Source organism: Sapajus apella, unplaced genomic scaffold (genome assembly GCF_009761245.1).
Source record: "Sapajus apella isolate SASKATOON/1434 unplaced genomic scaffold, GSC_monkey_1.0 scaffold2, whole genome shotgun sequence".
Taxonomy (NCBI): Eukaryota; Metazoa; Chordata; class Mammalia; order Primates; family Cebidae; genus Sapajus; species Sapajus apella.
In genome coordinates, this window is record NW_022436942.1 from 35,463,403 (window position 1) to 35,482,933 (window position 19,531).

Genomic DNA, 19,531 nt, shown 5'->3' on the forward strand with positions numbered 1-19,531 from the left:
GGTTTCACCATGTTGGCCAGACTGGTCTCGATCTCTTGACCTCGTGATCCAAACGCCTTGGCCTCCCAAAGCGCTGGGATTACAGGCGTGTGCCATCATGCCCAGTCCAGAAATATTTTTATCTGAACATAATATACTATTGTTTAGGAACAATTAATTCACATTAGGGTCTCAAATTTCCCTTTCATTCTGAGGCAGACAAAATTTTCCAAAGATGGCCTTGACAATATGTACCCTCTCCTCTCCAGCCCACATGCTCTTCCTCAAGGAGATTTTGCTACTCTCTCAATGAGAAGTGGAGTCTATATTTCTTCACCTTAAATTTGGGTGGTCTTACAACTTTCCAAATAATAGAAGATAGTGGAAGTGATATAATTTGGCTTCTCAGGCTAGGTCATGGAAAGCAAATATAGCTTCTGCCTGGCTCACTGGGGCACTTGCACTTGGAAACCCAAAACTACCAAGTAAGAAGTCTACTTTGAGGCTGTCACATGGAAAGACCATGTATACAAGTGCTCAGATTAGCAGTCCTAGTCCTTCAGTCACCCTAGACCAGGTATCAGATATGTAAATGATAAGCCTTCAGGTGATTCCAGTCCCGAACTGTCAAGTCACCTATGGCCTACAAAGTCTTTCTGAGACCCCAGACATTATGAAGTAGAGACAAGCCATCCCCAATATGCCCTGTCCAAATTTTTGACCCACAGAACTCATGAAGAACAGCACACAGCTATTTTTAAGTCTGTGAGTTTTAGAGTAATTTGTTACATAGAAATAGTGACTAATACAACTGTGCCTTAATTTACACAGCTAGACTGCCAGATGATACATAGCTTCTGGCATTTGGTAAAACAATCCTTTAATTTACTAAGAAATTTCTATCCAATCACGTTTTAAATCTCACCTTCTATATAATGCCCACAGTTTTATTAATAAAAATGAAAAGCAAAAAATGATGTCTTTGTGTTAATTTGAATTTTCCAAGACTGCTATCTTAGGCTATCCAAAGATATTCACCTTGGTTGGCCCTTATTCTTTAGATGCACTTGTCTTTGACCTGACATAATTGTGTTCTCACATTTAGTTCCGAATTAGGAAATACATGGTGCCCTTTATTCAATATTTATTGTACAATTCTCCTTTAATTAGGTGATACCTACTATATTCTCTACTAACCTTTAGTTTAAATTCAAGTATTGCACTATATCCAGTTTTTTGACATGTAATATTGACTGTTCCACCAAGCTCCAGTGTCATTGTGCCGTAAAGAATTCCTAAAGGAAAAAGATTTGACAAAAAATTGAAGACGGTCTAGTACATGGGTCATAATAAACAGTTTAGTAATCTAATCTCCTTTTAAGAGAAACATAATTCAAGGTTACTCTGTCCCACTCAAATGAAAATCTATAATATAGACATAAAGTTGGTTCCATAGGATATAAATAGATAACAGCTAATTCACATTATGTGCAGATTCCATATCTGTAAACTCACCTAATCAATAAAATATCAATACCCACAGAGCTTCTATAGTCATTTGGAGACATGTGCAGAGTAGAGAAAAATTTGAGTCACCTGATGTACACATTCCAAGCTGAGGCTGAGCAAGGCAACACTCTTTATTGTTTCAGTGCCCACATTGTTTAAAAAAAAAAAAGTGTCCTTTTTGCAGTGTATTTAATACCATATTTTTCACATTTTTGTACTTTTCGTTGGTGGTTTTGCTGTTTAAAATGGACCCACATGTAGTGTTGCAGTGCTGTCTAGTAAGTGTAAGAAGGCTGTAATGTGTCATACAGGGAAAATGTGTCTTAAAAGCTATGTTTAAGCATGAGCTTTAGTTCTGTTGGTTGACAGTTCAATGTTAACGAATCAATAATATGTAATTAATGTTATAATTAAATCAGGTTTCTTTAAATAGAAGTACATATAAAACAAGGTTATGTACTGATTGATTGGTTGATGAAAATGCTAGGACAAGAGGCTCAGAGGAATCTAACCTCATACTCCCCTAGGAACAATAGCTCAGTATTTGCTAACTCAGTGGTGATTTTATATAACACAACTACTGCAAATAGTAAGAATCAAATGCATAACCAAAGCAAACAAAAAACTACAAAATAAGTTCGATGGTTAAAAGCTGGGGAAACTCTGGGTTTAACAAAGCTAAACAGGTTGTGTATATATTTGCTGTTGGTCTAAAATGTTAAGGCAGCCTTTTTTTTTTTTTACTTTTTTTTTTTTTGAGATGGAGTCTCACTCTGTCACCCAGGCTGGAGTGCAATTGTGTGATCCTGGCTCACTGCAGTCTACACCTCACGGGTCCAAGCAATTCTCCTGCCTTAGCCTCCTGAGTAGGTAAGACTACAGGCACACACCACCACGCCTGGCTAATTTTGTAACTTTAGTAGAGACGTGGCTTCACCATGTTGGTCAGGATGGTCTTGATCTACTGACCTCATAATCCACCACCTGGGCCTCCCAAAGTGCTGGAATTACCACACCTGGCCTAAGGCAGCCTTTAATAGGCAATGTACAATATTATCTTTTGAGAGGGGAACAGACTATGCAATGTTTCTCATACTTATTTGGCTATGGAACTCTTATTTTATAAAACAATTTGTGAGACTAGTGACTTGGGGGAACATACCTTAGAAAACACACATGGTGAAACATCTTATTAAAACAATCATTTCATATGCTCATTCACAAACGGTTATAACTTCTTTTCTTTTTCCATGCAATAAAAATATTGCCATAAAAAATTTTCCCTATTGTTAGCTAAGTAGGGCATGGATATTTACATGGAATATAACTTTATTTTTTCTTTTTCTTTTTTTTTTGAGCCAAAGTCTCACTCTTGTTGCCAGGCTGGAGTGCAATGGTACAATCTCAGCTCACTGCAACCTCCACCTCTTGGGTTCAAGGTGATTCTCCTGCCTCAGCCTCCTGAGTAGCTGGGATTACAGGCATGCACCACCTTGTCTGGCTAATTTTATATTTTTAGTAGAGACTGGGTTTCTCCATGTTGCTCAGGCTAGTCTCGAACTCCCAACCTCAGGTGATCCGCTTACCTCGCCACCCAAAGTGCTGGGATTACAGGCGTGAACCACCATGCCCGGCCTATTTGTTCTAAATGATAGAAAATTTAAAAATATGTGTTCCTTCTCTGTACTAGCATGCTTTAAAAAAATTTTTATTCTTATCAATTCATAATTAAAGATATTTCACTTCATGCTTACTTCAAGTATACCTGAAGCTCTAAGAATAATCTAGACTGAAGCCAGAAATTAGTCTCTTATATATGCTGGGTTGACCTTGTATAAGACTCAACTGTCCCAAGTTTCTCATCTGTGAAATAAGGCCATATCAAAATAATCTTTTTTAAATTACACATTAAGTTCTGGGATACATGTGCAGAATGTGCAGGTTTGTTACATAGGTATATATGTGCCATGGTGGTTTGCTGCACCCATCAACCCATCATCTATATTAGGTATTTCTCCCAATGCTATTCCTCCCCTTATCCCCCACCCCCTGACAGGCCCTGGAGTATAATGCTCCCCTCCCTGTATCCATGTGTTCTCATTGTTCAACTCCCACTTATGAGTGAGAACATGTGGTATTTGGTTTTCTGTTCCTATGTGAGTTTGTTGAGAATGATGGTTTCCAGCTTCATCCATGTATCTGCCAAGGACATGAACTCATTCTTTTTTATGGCTGCATAGTATTCCATGGTGTACATGTGCCACATTTTCCCTATCCAGTCTATCATTGATGGGCATTTGGGTTGGTTCCAAGTCTTTGCTATTGTGAATAGTGCTACAATAAACATACATATGCATATGTCTTTATAGAATGATTTATAATCCTTTGAGTATATACCCAGTAATGGGATTGCTGACTCAAATGGTATTTCTAGTTCTAGATCCTTGAGGAATTGCCACACTGTCTTCCAAAGTGGTTGAACTAATTTACATTCCCACCAACAATGTAAAAGTGCTCCTATTTCTCTACATCAGCATCTGTTATTTCCTTACTTTTTAATGATCCCCATTCTAACTAGAGTGAGATGGCATCTCACTGTGGTTTTGATTTGCATTTCTCTAATGACCAGTGATTATGAGCTTTTTTTCATGTTTGTTGGCCACATAAATGTCTTCTTTGGAGAAGTGTCCGTTCATATTCTTTGCCTGTTATTCCTATCAACTAATTTCTATGTGTTCATAAATCGGTTCCCAAAATAGAGGATAATTACCAAAAAAGTTGTTTTTAAGATTTTAAGAAACTGGTTGGAAGGAAGGGTACACATCATGATCAGACTAAACTGATGCAAAATAGCTGAAAGTTCAATGCAGAGGTAAACTGCCTGGGTTCAGATCCTGACTTGCCACATCTTAGCTGTGTGATCTCAGGCAATATTAACCTCTTTGTGCTTCATTTTTCCTCTTCCACAAAAAAGGAATAATAATATTTCTATTTTATAGGAGCTGCTGAAATGATTAAATAACTGCATCAAATAGTTGGGTGCCTAGCATGTTGTAATGTTGTAAATGAAAATTATTATGTAATACCCTTATCTGTATTTTAAATAATGGGGTAAGAAGCATAATGCATTAAGAAATTGCCAAATGAAAGTGAGAAAAATCTTTAAAAGAACTTGGTACATTAAAAAATAGTAAATAAAAATTATAAAAAGGCATGGTGGTACAGACAGGTGAAAATCATCTTTAAGGATTCTGAAATAATAGTTTTGTTAAATTTGAAAATTTGCACATCAGGCAAATGTAAAGAAATTCCATTATGATAAATCAGTCTCTGCTGACAAAAGTATAAGGTCCATTACAGGTGAATTACTTCACCACAGAAATATTCAGCAAATGATAGCAATAATCTTAAATATCTGTAAACCAAGGATGCTTTCAAACAAAACGTAAGTCTGACTCTATCAATCACAAAGCATAACAAATCACAGCTACATACATTTACTTAAAAGGAAAGCTTAATATCTAACTCAAGTATAGAAAATATTTACCTTTACAATGAGCATATGGCATTGTCATTACATAATCTTCACCTCTATTCAAGAAAGTTAACCGTGCTTCTCCCTCTAATATTGCAGATAATGAGTTTCCTGAAATAAAATATTGTTTATTAGATTTCACAAAATTTATTTAACCAATTTAAAACTAACAAGATACATTTAGAACACCTACCAAACATCTACAGTGGAAAGTCTTAGAAATGTCTCAATCTCAGTGTGCCCAAACATGTATTCGTTACCTTATATCCAAAACATATTTCATTCACATTCTCATTTTTACAAAATTATTACTTTTAAAAGATACACTTATGTTCTTTCTATTTGTTTGTTTGTTTTTGAGATGGAGTCTCTGTCACTCTGTTGCCCAGGCTGGAGCGCAGTGGAGTGATCTTTCACCTCCTGGGTTCAAGCAATTCTCCTGTTTCAGCCTCCCCAGTAGCTGGGATTAAAGGCATGCACCACCACGTGCAGCTAATTTTTGTACTTTTAGTATAGACAGAGTTTCCCCATGTTGGGAGAGCTAGTTTTGAACTCCTGACCTTGGGTGATCTGCCCACCTTGGCCTCCCAAAGTGTTGGAATTACAGGCATGAGCCACCACACCCAGCCTATTTTATGAAAGTTATAAGAAAGTAAGAAAACCTGTAGAATACTTAATATTAATAAAACACTGTTTCACTGTATAGCCTAATTTTCTTTTTTGAATAAAACCATTATTTTTTTAGCTGTAAGTTACATTTCTTATAAATCTCAAGCTTTAAATGCTTATAATTGATATAATAATCCTATAGACAATTTAGAAAAATAAAAATATATATAAAGCACCAAAATGCAGTTGATGATAAAATATTATGGTAATGTCTTCTAAGTTTTCTCCCGTATGCATTTTCTCTCCTTATGTTCTCAGCTTTACTGAAGCATAAATTTACATACAGTAACTGACCCATTTTAAGTGTGAAATTTGAGTTTTTGAAATTGCAGAGTCATATAACCACCACCACAATCAAGATATAGAAATTCCCATTATCCCCAAAAAGTCCCTCCTTGCTCCTGAGCAGTCAATCCTTTCCCTCAGCCCCAGGACACCACTGGCGCATTTTCAATCACTGGTTTTACCTATTCTAGATTTCTTAACAGATGGCATTACAGAATATGTAATTTGCTGTGTTTTACTTCCTTCAATTAGCACAATGTCTTTCAGGCTCATCCACACTGTTGTATCAGAATTCTAGTCCTTTTTATTGCTAGTGAGCATTCTGTAGTTGTGATATTTCCATACTAGTTGATGGTCTTTAAACTGTGTTCAGTCCTGGATTGTTATGAATAATGTTGTGTATGCTTAAGAACATTTATGTACAAGTCTTTATGTAGACATCTATTTTCATTTTTCATAGGTAAATACCTAGGAGCAGAATTTTTGAGTTTATGATAAATGTATGTTTAACTCTGGGCAATAATTTCTCCCATGTCAAAAAACATTTGACCATGTGTACAGGTCTACATCTGAACTCTATTTCATCCCATCAATTTATACACCTATCATTATGTCAATTCCACACTGTATTGATTACTTTAGCTTTATCCTAAAACAGGCAGTAAAAGACCTATCTTGTTCTTTTTCAAAATTGTTTGGCTGTTTTGGGTCCATGACTTTTCAATGTAATTTTAGAAACAACTTGCTAATATCTTCAAAAAAGCCTGCTAAGATTATGATTAGGATAGGACTGAGTCTATGGCTCAATTAAGGGAGTACTGACATATTTATATATTAAATATCTCAATATACAAACAAAGTATATCTATCAATTTATTTGGGTCTTCTTTAATTTTCCTCAGCAATGTTTTAGTTTTCAGTATACAGGACTTACACATCGTTCATTAAATTTATTTTTAAATATATTATTTGGATACTATTATAATTGGACTTGTCTTTAAATTTCATTCTGAGCTAGGCATGGTGATGTGTGCCTGTAATCTGTTACTCAGGAGGCTGAGGTAAGAGGATCCCTTGAGCTCAGGAGTTTGAAACCAGCAACACAGTAAGACACTGTCTCAAAAAAAAAAAAAAAGAAAGAAAATTCCCTCTGCAAGTATTCATTTCTAGTATATAGAAATGCAACGATTTTCTGAATTTGACCATGCATCTTGGGACCTTTCTAAATTCGTTTATTGGTTATCTGAGCTTTTTTTTTGTATATTCTTGAAGGTTTTTTATGTAATCTGGTATATAAATGGCTTATCTTCTTCCTTTCCAATCTGTATGCTATTTTCCCTTTAATTTGCCTAATGCATTGCCTAAGACTGCTAATACAATTTTGTATAGAAGTAATTGAGAGTAAATATCCTTGCTTTGTTCTTGACCTTAGGTAGAAATTATTCAATTTTCACCTTAAAAGTATGAAGTTGGCTATATATTTTTCATAGATGCCTTTAATCTAGTCCTAGTTTCTTGAGGACTAAGAAATAAATAGGTATTGAATTCTGTCAATCATTTCTCCATATGTACTGAAATCATACTTTCCTTCTGTTATTCTATTAATAAGGTAAATTACATTGCTTATCAGATGATAAACCAATCTTGCTTTCCTCAGATAAACTCCATTTCATCATGATATATTATTCTTCTAATATACTGATCATGATACTTTTATTTATATGTATATGTCCATATAATATCCTTCCTATATGTTGATTTGTTACTAGTTAAGAATTTTTGCATGTGTATTCATAAAGGATACTGATCTGTAGTTTATTTTCTTGTAATCTCTGATTTGGGGATCAGGATAATCCTGGCCTCATAAAATGATCTGGTAAGTGTTTTTTCCTCTTCTATTTTCTGCCAAAAATTGTGTAGAACTGGTATTTCTTCCTTAAATCTTTAGAAGAACTCAAAACATCTGGACCTGCAGTACATCCTCAAAGAAAGATTTTAAATTACTAAATCAATTTATCTGATGTAAGGCTATTTTACAATTTTACACCTATTCTCGGGTCAGCTATGGTAATTTGTATCTCTTAAGAAATTTGCCCATTTCAAATTGCTGTCTCTTAATTATGTCTATTTTTGCTTCATAAATTTTGAAGTTCTGTGATTAGGTACATAGGCATTTATGATTATTATGTTATCCTGATGTACTTAACCTCTTTATTTCATTATGAAATGTTCTTTATCTCTACTAACAGTTTTTATCTTGAAATCTATTTTATTAATATAGTCACTCAACCCTACTTGTACTTAATACTTGCATAGTTTAGCTTTTAACTTCTACTTTCCATTTACTTTCTTGTTTATTTTTTCTTTTTTGAGACAGAGTATCGCTCTTGTTGCCCAGGCTGGAGTGCAGTGGCCTGACCTCAGCTCACCGCAACAATGATTCTCCTGCCTCAGCCTCCCGAGTACCTGGGATTATAGGTGTATGCCACCATGCTCAGCTAATTTTTGTATTTTTAGTAGAGACAGGGTTTTGCCATTTTGGCCAGGCTGGTATCCAAATCCTGACCTCAGGTGATCCACCTAACTTGGTCTCCCAAAGTGCTGGGTTTACAGGCCTGAGCCACCATGCCCGGCCTACTTTCTATTTACTTTCAACCTATTTGTGTGTCTACATTTAAGGTATGTTGGTCCTTGCTGGTGTATTCAATATGATAATCACTGTCTTTAAATGAGATTATTTGGGCCATTAAGACTGATATAATCATATTATTGGGTTTTGGTCTATCATTTTGCTATACGTTTTCTATCTGTCCCCTCTGATTTTTGTTCCCTGATGAGGCTTTCCTGTTTCTTTTATAAATTATTTAAATAATGTTTAGCAGCATTCCTGGCATCTATCTACTGGATTTCACAACTGTGAGAACCAAAAATGTCTTCAGACATTGCCAAATGTCTCCTGGGGAGAAAAGTTGTTCCAAATTGAGGACCACCGCTTTAGGGATTACAATATTTATCTTTAAAATGTCACAGTCAGCCAGGCAAAGTGGCTCACGCCTGCAATCCCAGCACTTTGGGAGGCTAAGGCAGGTGGATCACTTGAGGTAAAGAGTTCAAGACCAGCCTGACCAACACAGTGAGACCCCGTCTCTACTAAAAATGCAAAAATTAGCTGGTTGTGGTGGTGGGCACCTGTAATCCCAGCTACTCGGTAGGCTGAAGCAGGAGAATCGCTTGAACCAGGGAGGCAGAGGTTGCAATGAGCCGAGATTGCGCCACTGCACTCACTCACAGTTAATCTTTTACCACTCTGTATAGAATAGAAAATTTTGCTGCTTCTGGGTCCATTCTCTTCCAGGCTTTTGTACTATAGTTACATGTATTAAACCTGCATATGTTATAAAACTCAGTAGATAATGCTGACATTTCTGTTTTGAATGGTTACAGGTATTAAAAGGAAAAAAAATAAGAAAAAATGTCTTTGAATTTACCCATATGTTTACCAATTCTGAAATCTTAAATTCGTTCTGGATTTAATACATTCTTTCAAATTATAAAGTAACAGATTGCTCTGATATATGTAAATTGTACTGTAACACAGAAATAAAAAGGTCCACTGATGAAGCAATCCCAGAAAGTGAGCCATGCACCTCATACTCAATAAAAATTTCTATAAGGGTAGAATATACATTCACAAAAGCCATTTATACAATAGTCAGGGTAGAAGAGTAGAGGGATGAAAGGTGAAATAGGGAAGAAATATATAAAATGTGAAATATATACAAACTTAAGGGAAAAAAAAACAAGCAATCACCCTCTTAAACAAACAGGATTAAAACAACAACAACAACAAAAACCAAACCAAAATGAACATCAAGAGAAATAAAAGATACCTTGAAAAAATGTAACAACACAAACCAGGTTCCTGATCACAAACTCTCTTAGATACCCCTGCCACAGACTTATCTATGGCTCACCACACACTCAGGTAATCAGATGTTGGATTTCTGTTTATATATTTTATTTTTCCTTTTTTATCATAATATTATTATTTTTTGCTCAAGCTTATAATTCTTTGGTTGAAATTTAATTGTTCTTCATTTAAATATTTTTTTAAACTATGTAAAAGCATTTTAAGGTTATTTATGTTTTACTGGTATATAGCTTTGGCCATGATTTGTTTGAACTGTCAAAGTTTTTGTATTAAGGTTTCCTACTATAACCATTTCTCTACTTTCCCTTGTACCTGCAAACAGATTTTATGGTACGTTATTTAGTCCAGGGTTAAATATATTTACTGATTGTCCCTTGTCCAGGTCTCCTAACCATACTTGGATTCTTCCTCTCTGTTCAAAGACTAAAATGGAAAGATTGATCCCTCAGATACACTGAGATGAAACACAAAAAACTGGCCAGACTAAAGGCAAAAAAACCACTTTATGCACTCAAGGGCTATAACAGGCATTCTGTCTTTTCATAAGTTATGCCTGTGATGAATTTAAACATATGTGATGAATACATAAGCCATACTTTTATTCATAAGTGGGCAGAAAAAGGCCATTATTCAAAAAAAGGTGATACTTAAAATGACAAATTCCTTGCAGAAAATAGCCCATGACACCACCTACATAAAAGCTCACTGGAAAATAATACCTCCTAGGAGAGAGTAAAGGTTGGGACAGGGGAAAACTCACCATAAAACTTGGACTTAGCCAGGATACTACCGCTAAGGCAAAATCCATCTTTTCGATTACTAACATAAAAGGCAGATATTGGTGGATGATGAGAGACCTATTAAACACAAGAAAAAACATGAAATATAAAAAGATAAGCATATTACTGTGACATTATCAAAAGTTCAAGTAAGAGAAAACATTTAAATACTGACGGTTATAATAACCAGTCTCCTGTCTCCTAATGAGACACACCCTTCTGGTATTCACATAGGCCCCTATTTATATTGTACTGAAGTTGGTTTGTATGGAAGTGATACTATGTAATTTCTGAGATTAGGTTACTAAGCACCTTCCATGTTGGGGGCTGTCTGTCTGCCTCTCTCTCAATCATTAGTTCTAAAAAGCCAGCTTTGAGAATGTGAAAAATCATATAGAGAGGCCTATATGGGAAGGAACTGAGCTCTTTTGTCAACAGCCGTGTGATGAACCTGGACATGAATCTTCTAGCCTGGTCAAGCCTGTAGATGACTGCAAAGCTGGCTGACGGTTAGGCTGCAAGCTCATTACAAACCCTGAGCTGGAATCATCTAAGCAGCTCTCAGATTCCTGAACCTCATCATATGACATAATAAATACTGATTTAACCCATTCAATTTTGGCAGTAATTCGTTAGACAGCAATGGATAACTAATACAGTGATTACTCTTCATATGGATTACTGAATGACTGTAGGAAACAAAAACAAAACAACATATTATTTAATAATCTAATGCTTTCAATAATATATTTACATTTTATGTTCTCTTACATGAGACAAACTAAAATCAGCATCTCAAGCTTCTTAATTTCAGGAAGAATTAAATGCAAGGTGGTATAATCACTGACATTAAAAAAATTAATATAGACAAGTTGTTTTGACCTGAAGGAGTTATCAAAATCTCTAGGTGAAGAAGATTTTTCAAAGAACACATGGTCTTCTCATTCTCCTTATACTCAAAGTGAGAATTGCCATAATAAGAAGCCACTGTTATTGAAAGAAAATGTCGTAGTTCTCAGGTTTATGCAGACAGAGAAGACTGAAAATAATGATTACAGATGTACATGAGTTCAAATTAATGAAAGTTTAAAAACTAAAATATTTTGTCTGTATATAACAAAAAGTGGGGTATTATCGGGGAGCAGAGGGAATTAAAGAAGCTAACAATTCAATTAGGAAAATAAATATTCTGTAAAAAGGTAAATGATATAAATGTTAAAATAACAGCTTAATGGATAATCATAAAAATAATACAGAAGTTTGAGAAGGAAAAAATCACTGGGAGCTGGAGTCATTCGGATCATGAAGGATAAGCGGGCCAGGTTTGTTTAGATAAAGAATAGCTAAGAAGAAATACTGGAGTTGGAGAATTAAATATAAAAATGAGGCAAGAAAGTGCTAGATCAGGTTACCTAGTCATGAACTGCATAGATTTGACTACCGTGGAGAACTAAGAAAGGTATTAATTTGAGATAAATTTGGAAAGATATAGAGGACTTCGAATGCCAGGCCACTGAATAATTTTGTACATGAACAAAAGTTGTTTTGAAAATATGAACTCAGCAAAAAAAAAAAAAGAAAAATTAAAAAAGGACAGCGTATAGCAAAGGGAAAATAAAGATTTATTTTTGGTTAAAGGATTCCATGACTGTAATAATACTACCTATGAGTAGGGTATTTTATAGAGTTTTAGTAGTATTTACTACTAAAATGTTAAGTGTTTGCCAAATGTTCACAAATAAGAAAGGCTAAATAACAGTGAGTTTACTGAGTAAATATTTTCTATAAAAATATTCCAATAACTTCCAGATGAGTTTTGTTTCCATACATGCATTTCTAATACCTGTTCTGCAATATAAAAAGTTTTGCTGTTTGTTCTGGGATGAATCCATAAACAACGGAAAGTCTCACCAAGTATAGGGTTATAAGGTTTCTTCAGTCCCTAGTAAAAAAAAAAAAAATGCAGTTTCAAATTACAAAGGATTCGAAACAGTTTAAAATAGTCAAAATGGGTTTAACTGTACATCTAGGAACCATCCTTATAAAATTTTAAAGTAAATAAAATTTACATTAAATAAAATTAAATGACTTCAATCATAATAAGGTCTAAATGATCAGGTATTTTGCAATTTTGCTACGTCAAAGCAGCCCAGTAATTTAATTGTTAATAAATAATGTACAGATTACATAAAATATAAAGAACTCACAAAACACTAAAGACTATAAAATATAAACAAACATTACCTTTGGCTTTTTATAAAATCCCGACAAATACCATTTCACTACTTTCTTCAAACGGAAATAAGGATTTTCTTCAAGAGCAGCCCTAAAACACAAAACGGTAAATACAAATTTTACAAAATATATCATAAATTCTCTCTCACATTTATTAACCACTAACTGAGTATGAAATAGGAAACATAATTCATATTTTAAAACAACCATGTAATCAATTTTCAACCATGTAAATAAATTTCTGTGAATAAATTTCTTAACCTGGTCACATTTTCCCCCATTTTCCTATTATTTGATACACTGTCCAGGTCTTTGCTAAAGTAGTTTTTGGAAACTCTCCAAACCAAGGTTTCTGAATTGGGATTCTGCAGAACCTGAGATATTAGGGACTCTGTGAAAATTGTCACTGAAAAAAATAAACATGGATTTTGGATTCATGCACTGTGTGATTTCTAGCATTCAGAATGATAGGCAGTGGCCAAGCAGCCTTATTAACAATTTTGTTAGAGGCCTTCTGCGTCATATGTCAGTGAAGGACAAACGTTTACTTGGTTGAGTCCATTCTCAGTTGTTGATGTTAGAGGAGATCAGTGATAACTGGTGGGTGTAATAGTACATGGATGGGGGGAGGACATAGGAAGTACCTTCCTAATACAGAGTTTGCAGTCCTTAGTACAAAACACAGAAGTTTCAAATTACAAATATGAAGCAGAGTTAAAATGACTAAATCAATCCAGAAGGTTCTAACCTATTTTTATCCTTCAACCAGCTCTTGTGTGCTATAAACTGATTTTCCAGAGTTAATAAACTCAACCAGAATAATGGATAATCAAAGAGTAATTTTCATTTTAAAAAAGAAATTTGTAGGAGCCATGACTCAGCTGCCCCCCCAAACAATTCTGCTATTGTTGCAAACATTGCAAAAACCTGATTGTGTATGTCTGCAGTACATTTTACTGAGAAGTTGTTTTTTATTATTGTTTTCTGTTTGTAATGTAGCTACCATGCCCTTAGTTACAAAAAGGCATTTATGTTTCACATGCATGGCTGACAGTCCAATGTTGTGAATTTTTAAGATGAGACAGAAGAGCATAAACCTAGGCTTGTTGACAATTGTGCAAAGTTGAAAGCTTGAGGTTTTTTGGAGTAACAACCCTCTTGTTACTCTCTTCCCATTTTGTTTTAAATTCCCTTACTAGGCAATTTCATTTTAAAATTAAATATATAGTTCAAAAGTCAAAGCATATAAAGAAGTACACATGTCTCGTTACTGCCTCATCTCTCTACACTGTTCCTACTTACCTTCTACAGCTAACTTTTTAAAAAAGCTTCCTTTTAAGTTTTAGGCATAAACAAGCATATATAAACAAACAGTCCTGTTTTTTCTTGAAAAAAAGGGTTGTAAACTCTACATACTTTTCTATACACCTTGCTTTTTTCATACACAATTTTGGAGGTTCCTCCAGATCAGTTTATGGAATTCTTTCCTATAGGTGTGGATGTGCCATACATTATTTAACCAGTACACTATGCTGGACACTGAAGTTATAGCTAATGTTTTATTATTACAAGCCCTTCTGCAACAGTCTTATGTATATGTGGCATTATATCTGTAGGAGTTATTCCCAGAAGTGAGATTAGTGGATCAAATGATGAATGCATGCATAATTTTGGTAAATACTGACAGATTACCTTCAGGGTCCTGTGCTAGTTTGCACTGCCCATCGTGGTGTATGATAGTGCCTGGTTGCCAACAGAACCTTGGCAACAGTGTGCAATGCCAGAAAAGTATAATCTTTCTATTTGGGACAAGGACATCTCTCAAGAAGATCTTGTGATTCAAAGGAATCTGCCTTACATTCTGAGAGAAGTGAATTTTTAGACAGATAAAAGAAAGAGCAGAAGATATTGCACAGAACCAGGATATAAAAGCTTTTGACTTCTTGTCAATGTGATGGATAAGCAATATCTTACATAATTCAAATGTATATTTTCCTTATTTTGCATGAGGTTTTTACATGTTTGAGGACTGTTCCTATTTTTTAATTTTTGAACTGCCCTGTCATTTCTTCCACCCCCTTTTTTAACAGGCTGTTAATAATTTTCATTCAATTTTTAAAAGCTTTTTATTTTACGGAGGGTAACATTTTGCCTATGATGAAATTTGCAAAAATTTCCCAGTTTATCAATTATCTTTTGATTCAGCTTATTACGTATTTTCAATGTTCACTTATACAATTTATAGACAGAAACTAAAAATAAGCTCTATAAAGATTCTAAAAATCAGGTCACATGGCTAGATGTCAGTGGCACAGAAAGCACAGTGCCTTGAAACACCATTATTGCTGAAATGGGGGCAGCAGGTAAGAATTGGAAGCATGGACACAAAGTTGCTGTTCCTTGTAAAGTTTACTGGTTTTCCAAGAAATTTCTGGGACAGAGGTGGACAGCTCCTCCTCTGCCTCCATTAGCTGTGCCTTCTTCAGAATTACACCCAGGATCAGCTGGCAGCTTCAGAAGAAAAGCAAAGAAAATACAGATTTGTTCCAAAAGCTAGCAACTGGCAGGTCATTCTAGTTCTGGTAGGCTCACAAGCATGCAGACAGATAAGTATGAGCAAAAATAGAAGCCCCAGGATGGGACTGAACAAGGGCTTTCACAGAGAAGAACAAATGTTGCCAATCATTTCTCGCTGTGTTAGGTTAGTGAACTGAGGTTAAGGAGCCTATAACAGCAGTATTATTGAGTAAAGGGTAGAATTCTTGTTTTCCTCAAACTTATGGTATCTCAATTTAACTTTATAAATAGTATTATTATAGCAAATTATTAAATATGCTTCTTACTAAAAGTCAACCATAGAAGTGGCACAAGTAGAGTGATGTCTCATTAGAGCCTGATTTTGGAAAGGAAAAATAATTGAAAATAGCACTCTTGAGAATTTCTAAAATCATGAAGTATTGTCTATTTTAAGAAATAAGAATCTACTTACTCAGACAGGAAATCTGCATGATAGTAGTAATCTGAAAGTTTATCAAGGAAGGAACGGGGTTCCAAAATAAATGTAGGCAGAACCACCTTGGATAGGTCCATGCCAGGACGGACTTGTTTCAATAATGTCCAGATAAGGCTTTTGTTTTCTTCAGACACAGTTTCTGTTTGAGAAGCCTCACCTGCCTTTATCAATTAATGAAAATCACAAAACATTATATGTATTTCAACAATATGTAAACAAGCAAGCTAATGTTGAAAATATGAATTCTTTTCAGAACTACTCCAAGCATTCTTTAAATGTGGAAACAAAAGGTTATAAATAAAATCTATAGCTATAAAACTTAGGTAAAAAGCGTAGCTGAAAAAGACACCAAAGTGAACAATATATGTAAGAAATTTACTACAAAAATATTATAGCTTATTATTTTACACTACATTTACTTCTATGATACACTGGCAATAACAAAGTTATAAACTCGTGTTTCCTTGCAACTTACTGTGTACCTGGCAATGACATCAAGCAATACCCTACTTTAAAAGCAATCTTAAAGAAAATGTAAACTTTAAATTTAACAGAATACATTGGTATTTATGTGAGTATATGTGTTTAGTTGTTCATAAATTCTAATATATTTCTTATGTAGGCAACTTAAAAAATATGTATCATATTCTATCACAAAAAATAGGCAATAGATCAAGCAAATAATATCTTCAATTTCATTTGAAAACTTCCAAGAACATGAAAATCCAAAAATCTCTGAAAATAACAGACTTTTACCTCCCCAAGTTCTTCATGGCTCTGTTCAGTGTAGGTAGTTTCCTTTAAAGGCTCAACAGGCTCAGGTTCTATATATGAGTCATCTTGTCTTTCTGATGTATCTGTGTCACTTTCTTCACTTTTCCCCATCACCTCATTGTCAGATTCATCATGTTCTTGATCATTTTCTTTATCAGATTTATCAGAATACATATCTTGGTCCTTAAAATGCTGTCGTTCAATTTCACTATCATTTAACCTTAAAGGAAAGAAGTTTCAGGAAAAAGAATAAAGGATATTGAGAATGCTCAATTCATAAATAATAATTATATACAACATTTATTGATAATTTACTATGTGCCAGACAGTGTTCCAAGTGTTGTACATAGTGTTAATTCACCTAATCTTCAAAATAACCCTGTAAGATAGGTAATATTATTATTCTCATTTTACAGATTAGTAAACAGAGGCACAGAAAAGTTAAGAACTTGGGTAAATGTGAAAAGATGAAACTCTGAGCTCTTTGCCTCTCTACCACTTGAGGCTAAAATCTTCCAAAACCAAAATTTGAGACTACTTCTTGCTAGAATTTTGTTCCTACTTAGTTTTTCAAACAGTATCACTTGATCAATCTCACTGTCACTTATGGTATAAAGAAAAAATACAAGTCTAGATAATCAGATCTCAGCTGAACTCAAAACAAATTACTTTCCACCTATAAAGGTTTCCAGAGTCACCTCACATGAGTCCAAGAATAAGATATGAAAATGGTAAATAGTAAGCAATTATATTAAATTGTATTCATCTGAAAGGTTTAATCCTGGGAAAAAAAATCCAGAGATAATTAAAAATGAGAATTTCAGCTGAAGGAAATGAACTCATAGACTAAAATCAATTAAGTTTTGTTAAATCTACCCTATTCTCTCTGAAAGTGATTAGGGTAAATAATCTGTACAAAAGGGGGAAAGTGTTAGAAAGAGGTTCCAACAAATACCCATTCCTCTATCAGTAGCCCACCCCATTCCATCCTATCTCATTTAGGCACGAGGTACTTGGGATTAAGATAAAGCTCCAGATCGTAGTCTGCAAATAAATAATATAAAAGGTCAGGTAATGGAGGTTTTAAAGAGAGTGGGGGCTGGGGGAAAAGTCTGGGAAACTTGGTGAGACTACGTCTCTACCAAATAAATAAATAAATAAATAAATAAATTAGCTGAGTGTGGTAATACAGGCCTGTAGTTCTAGCTACTGGGAAGGCTGAGACTGGAAGATCGATTGAGCCCAGGAGTTCCAGGTTACAGTGAACTATGATTGTGCCACTGAACTGCAGCCTGGGCAACAGAGTGAGTAAGACCTTGACTCTAAAAAATTTAAAAAAGTAATATAGAGAGAGAAAAAAAAAAGAAAAAGGCAAAAGGATAGGGAAGAAATGTCTGAATCGGGCTACACGGAGAAGAGAATAGCAGCCTTTGAGAAGGGCAACCTCAGTGCTGATAAAAGTGGCTACAGAGCAGATGCTGAGGGGTGGGAAAAGGGAGGAAACAGGAAAGTCTAATGTTTTTCATGCAAAGCAACAACAAGACCTGAATCTCAACAAAGTCTTTGCACCGCTGCCCAGTTTCCCTGGAGAAATAGTTTTTCCAGGAACTATTTATTCCCTGAAGCTTCAGGGAATAAAACCACAAAGAGGATACAGTACCAATTCCAAATAGGATACAAACAAATTTCACAAATACCAGGTAAGTAAGTCCAGTGCCATTACCAAAAAAGAAAGACAGCTAATGTCTTATAGTTATGAGGCAGGAAAGGCTTCACATATGATGTAATACTCAAGACCCATCTTGAAGAATATATAGACAGGAGAAAAGAGCAAGGAGAAGCAGATAGAAATTCTAAATGGAAGGGACAACATGCACAAACAAGGTGAATAATTCACATGGCTATATTTGAGAACAATAAAGTAAATCACATTGGCTGGAATCAAGGAAATACATTTCTATACCTGAGTATAGCAGCTGAACAAATTTTAAACCAGGCCTTAGGCCATATAAGGAGAAGATATGCAAATTTCAGTCCTAGATATATTACTACAATTCAAGGCCTGCCAACTAATTTTCTGAACAGCATGGTCTCTGAAACCATTACCAAATCAGTGGCAATATCTACTTACTGGAAGTTGTCCCCACTATGGAGATTGTTAGCACGTAATAAGCCATACAAAGTCACATGTGTGCTATCTGATGAAATGCTCAGGTCATGTTCCTTTCCTTCCCTGATCATTGTACGTTTAAGAAGACTAGAACATTTCAAAGCCAACTCCAAAGCATCCATCCAGCACCTTCCTACAAGAATACAGATTCATAAGCAATATAATTTTTAAAACCATGAAACTATCATGCATCTTAACTTGCTCGGTTACCACTATTTCTCTGAGAAACATACAATGTTAAAGTAAATCTGAACATAACATTCTTAATGAAATCTTTCAGTTTCTCAAAGGCTTTTCACATAGTAAGCAGCTAGAAACCACTGATAAATGAATAGTATACAGTATGCATTAGAAAGTATACTCAATCTAAAATAAGCATATTTTATTTTTCAAATCTTAGAATATTAACATGCAGTATAATTTGAAGATAACAAGCAAGGTACATAAAATACACTGGAGGATTTATGGTTCTACTATAAACAAACTATCTTTGTTAACAGGAAGTCTATCCTCAAGATTAACACCCATTCTAATATACGTATGAAAATTTTTAAGTCAGGAAAATGCCCATATAAGGCTACCATTAACTGCCATATTTAGTTAAGAGAAATATTGGGTTTTTTTTTTTTTTAATTAAAAGTGTATTAGCAGA

At 34.6% G+C, this 19,531-nt stretch overlaps 1 protein-coding gene across 5 annotated transcripts in view; it reads right to left on the bottom strand.

Annotated features, from left to right (window-relative positions):
* Nucleotides 1–19,531, bottom strand: part of OSBPL8 (oxysterol binding protein like 8) — a 166,859-nt gene that overhangs the window by 24,909 nt on the left and 122,419 nt on the right. For all 5 annotated transcript variants that reach the window (XM_032296193.1, XM_032296219.1, XM_032296197.1 and 2 more), the window contains 8 exons: nucleotides 18,841–19,012; nucleotides 16,692–16,929; nucleotides 15,912–16,096; nucleotides 12,932–13,013; nucleotides 12,531–12,629; nucleotides 10,669–10,765; nucleotides 5,036–5,134; nucleotides 1,177–1,274 (listed from right to left, as the gene is read on the bottom strand). In XM_032296193.1, coding sequence (XP_032152084.1) covers nucleotides 1,177–1,274; nucleotides 5,036–5,134; nucleotides 10,669–10,765; nucleotides 12,531–12,629; nucleotides 12,932–13,013; nucleotides 15,912–16,096; nucleotides 16,692–16,929; nucleotides 18,841–19,012 — 1,070 coding nt within the window. The remainder of the gene's footprint in view (nucleotides 1–1,176; nucleotides 1,275–5,035; nucleotides 5,135–10,668; nucleotides 10,766–12,530; nucleotides 12,630–12,931; nucleotides 13,014–15,911; nucleotides 16,097–16,691; nucleotides 16,930–18,840; nucleotides 19,013–19,531) is intronic.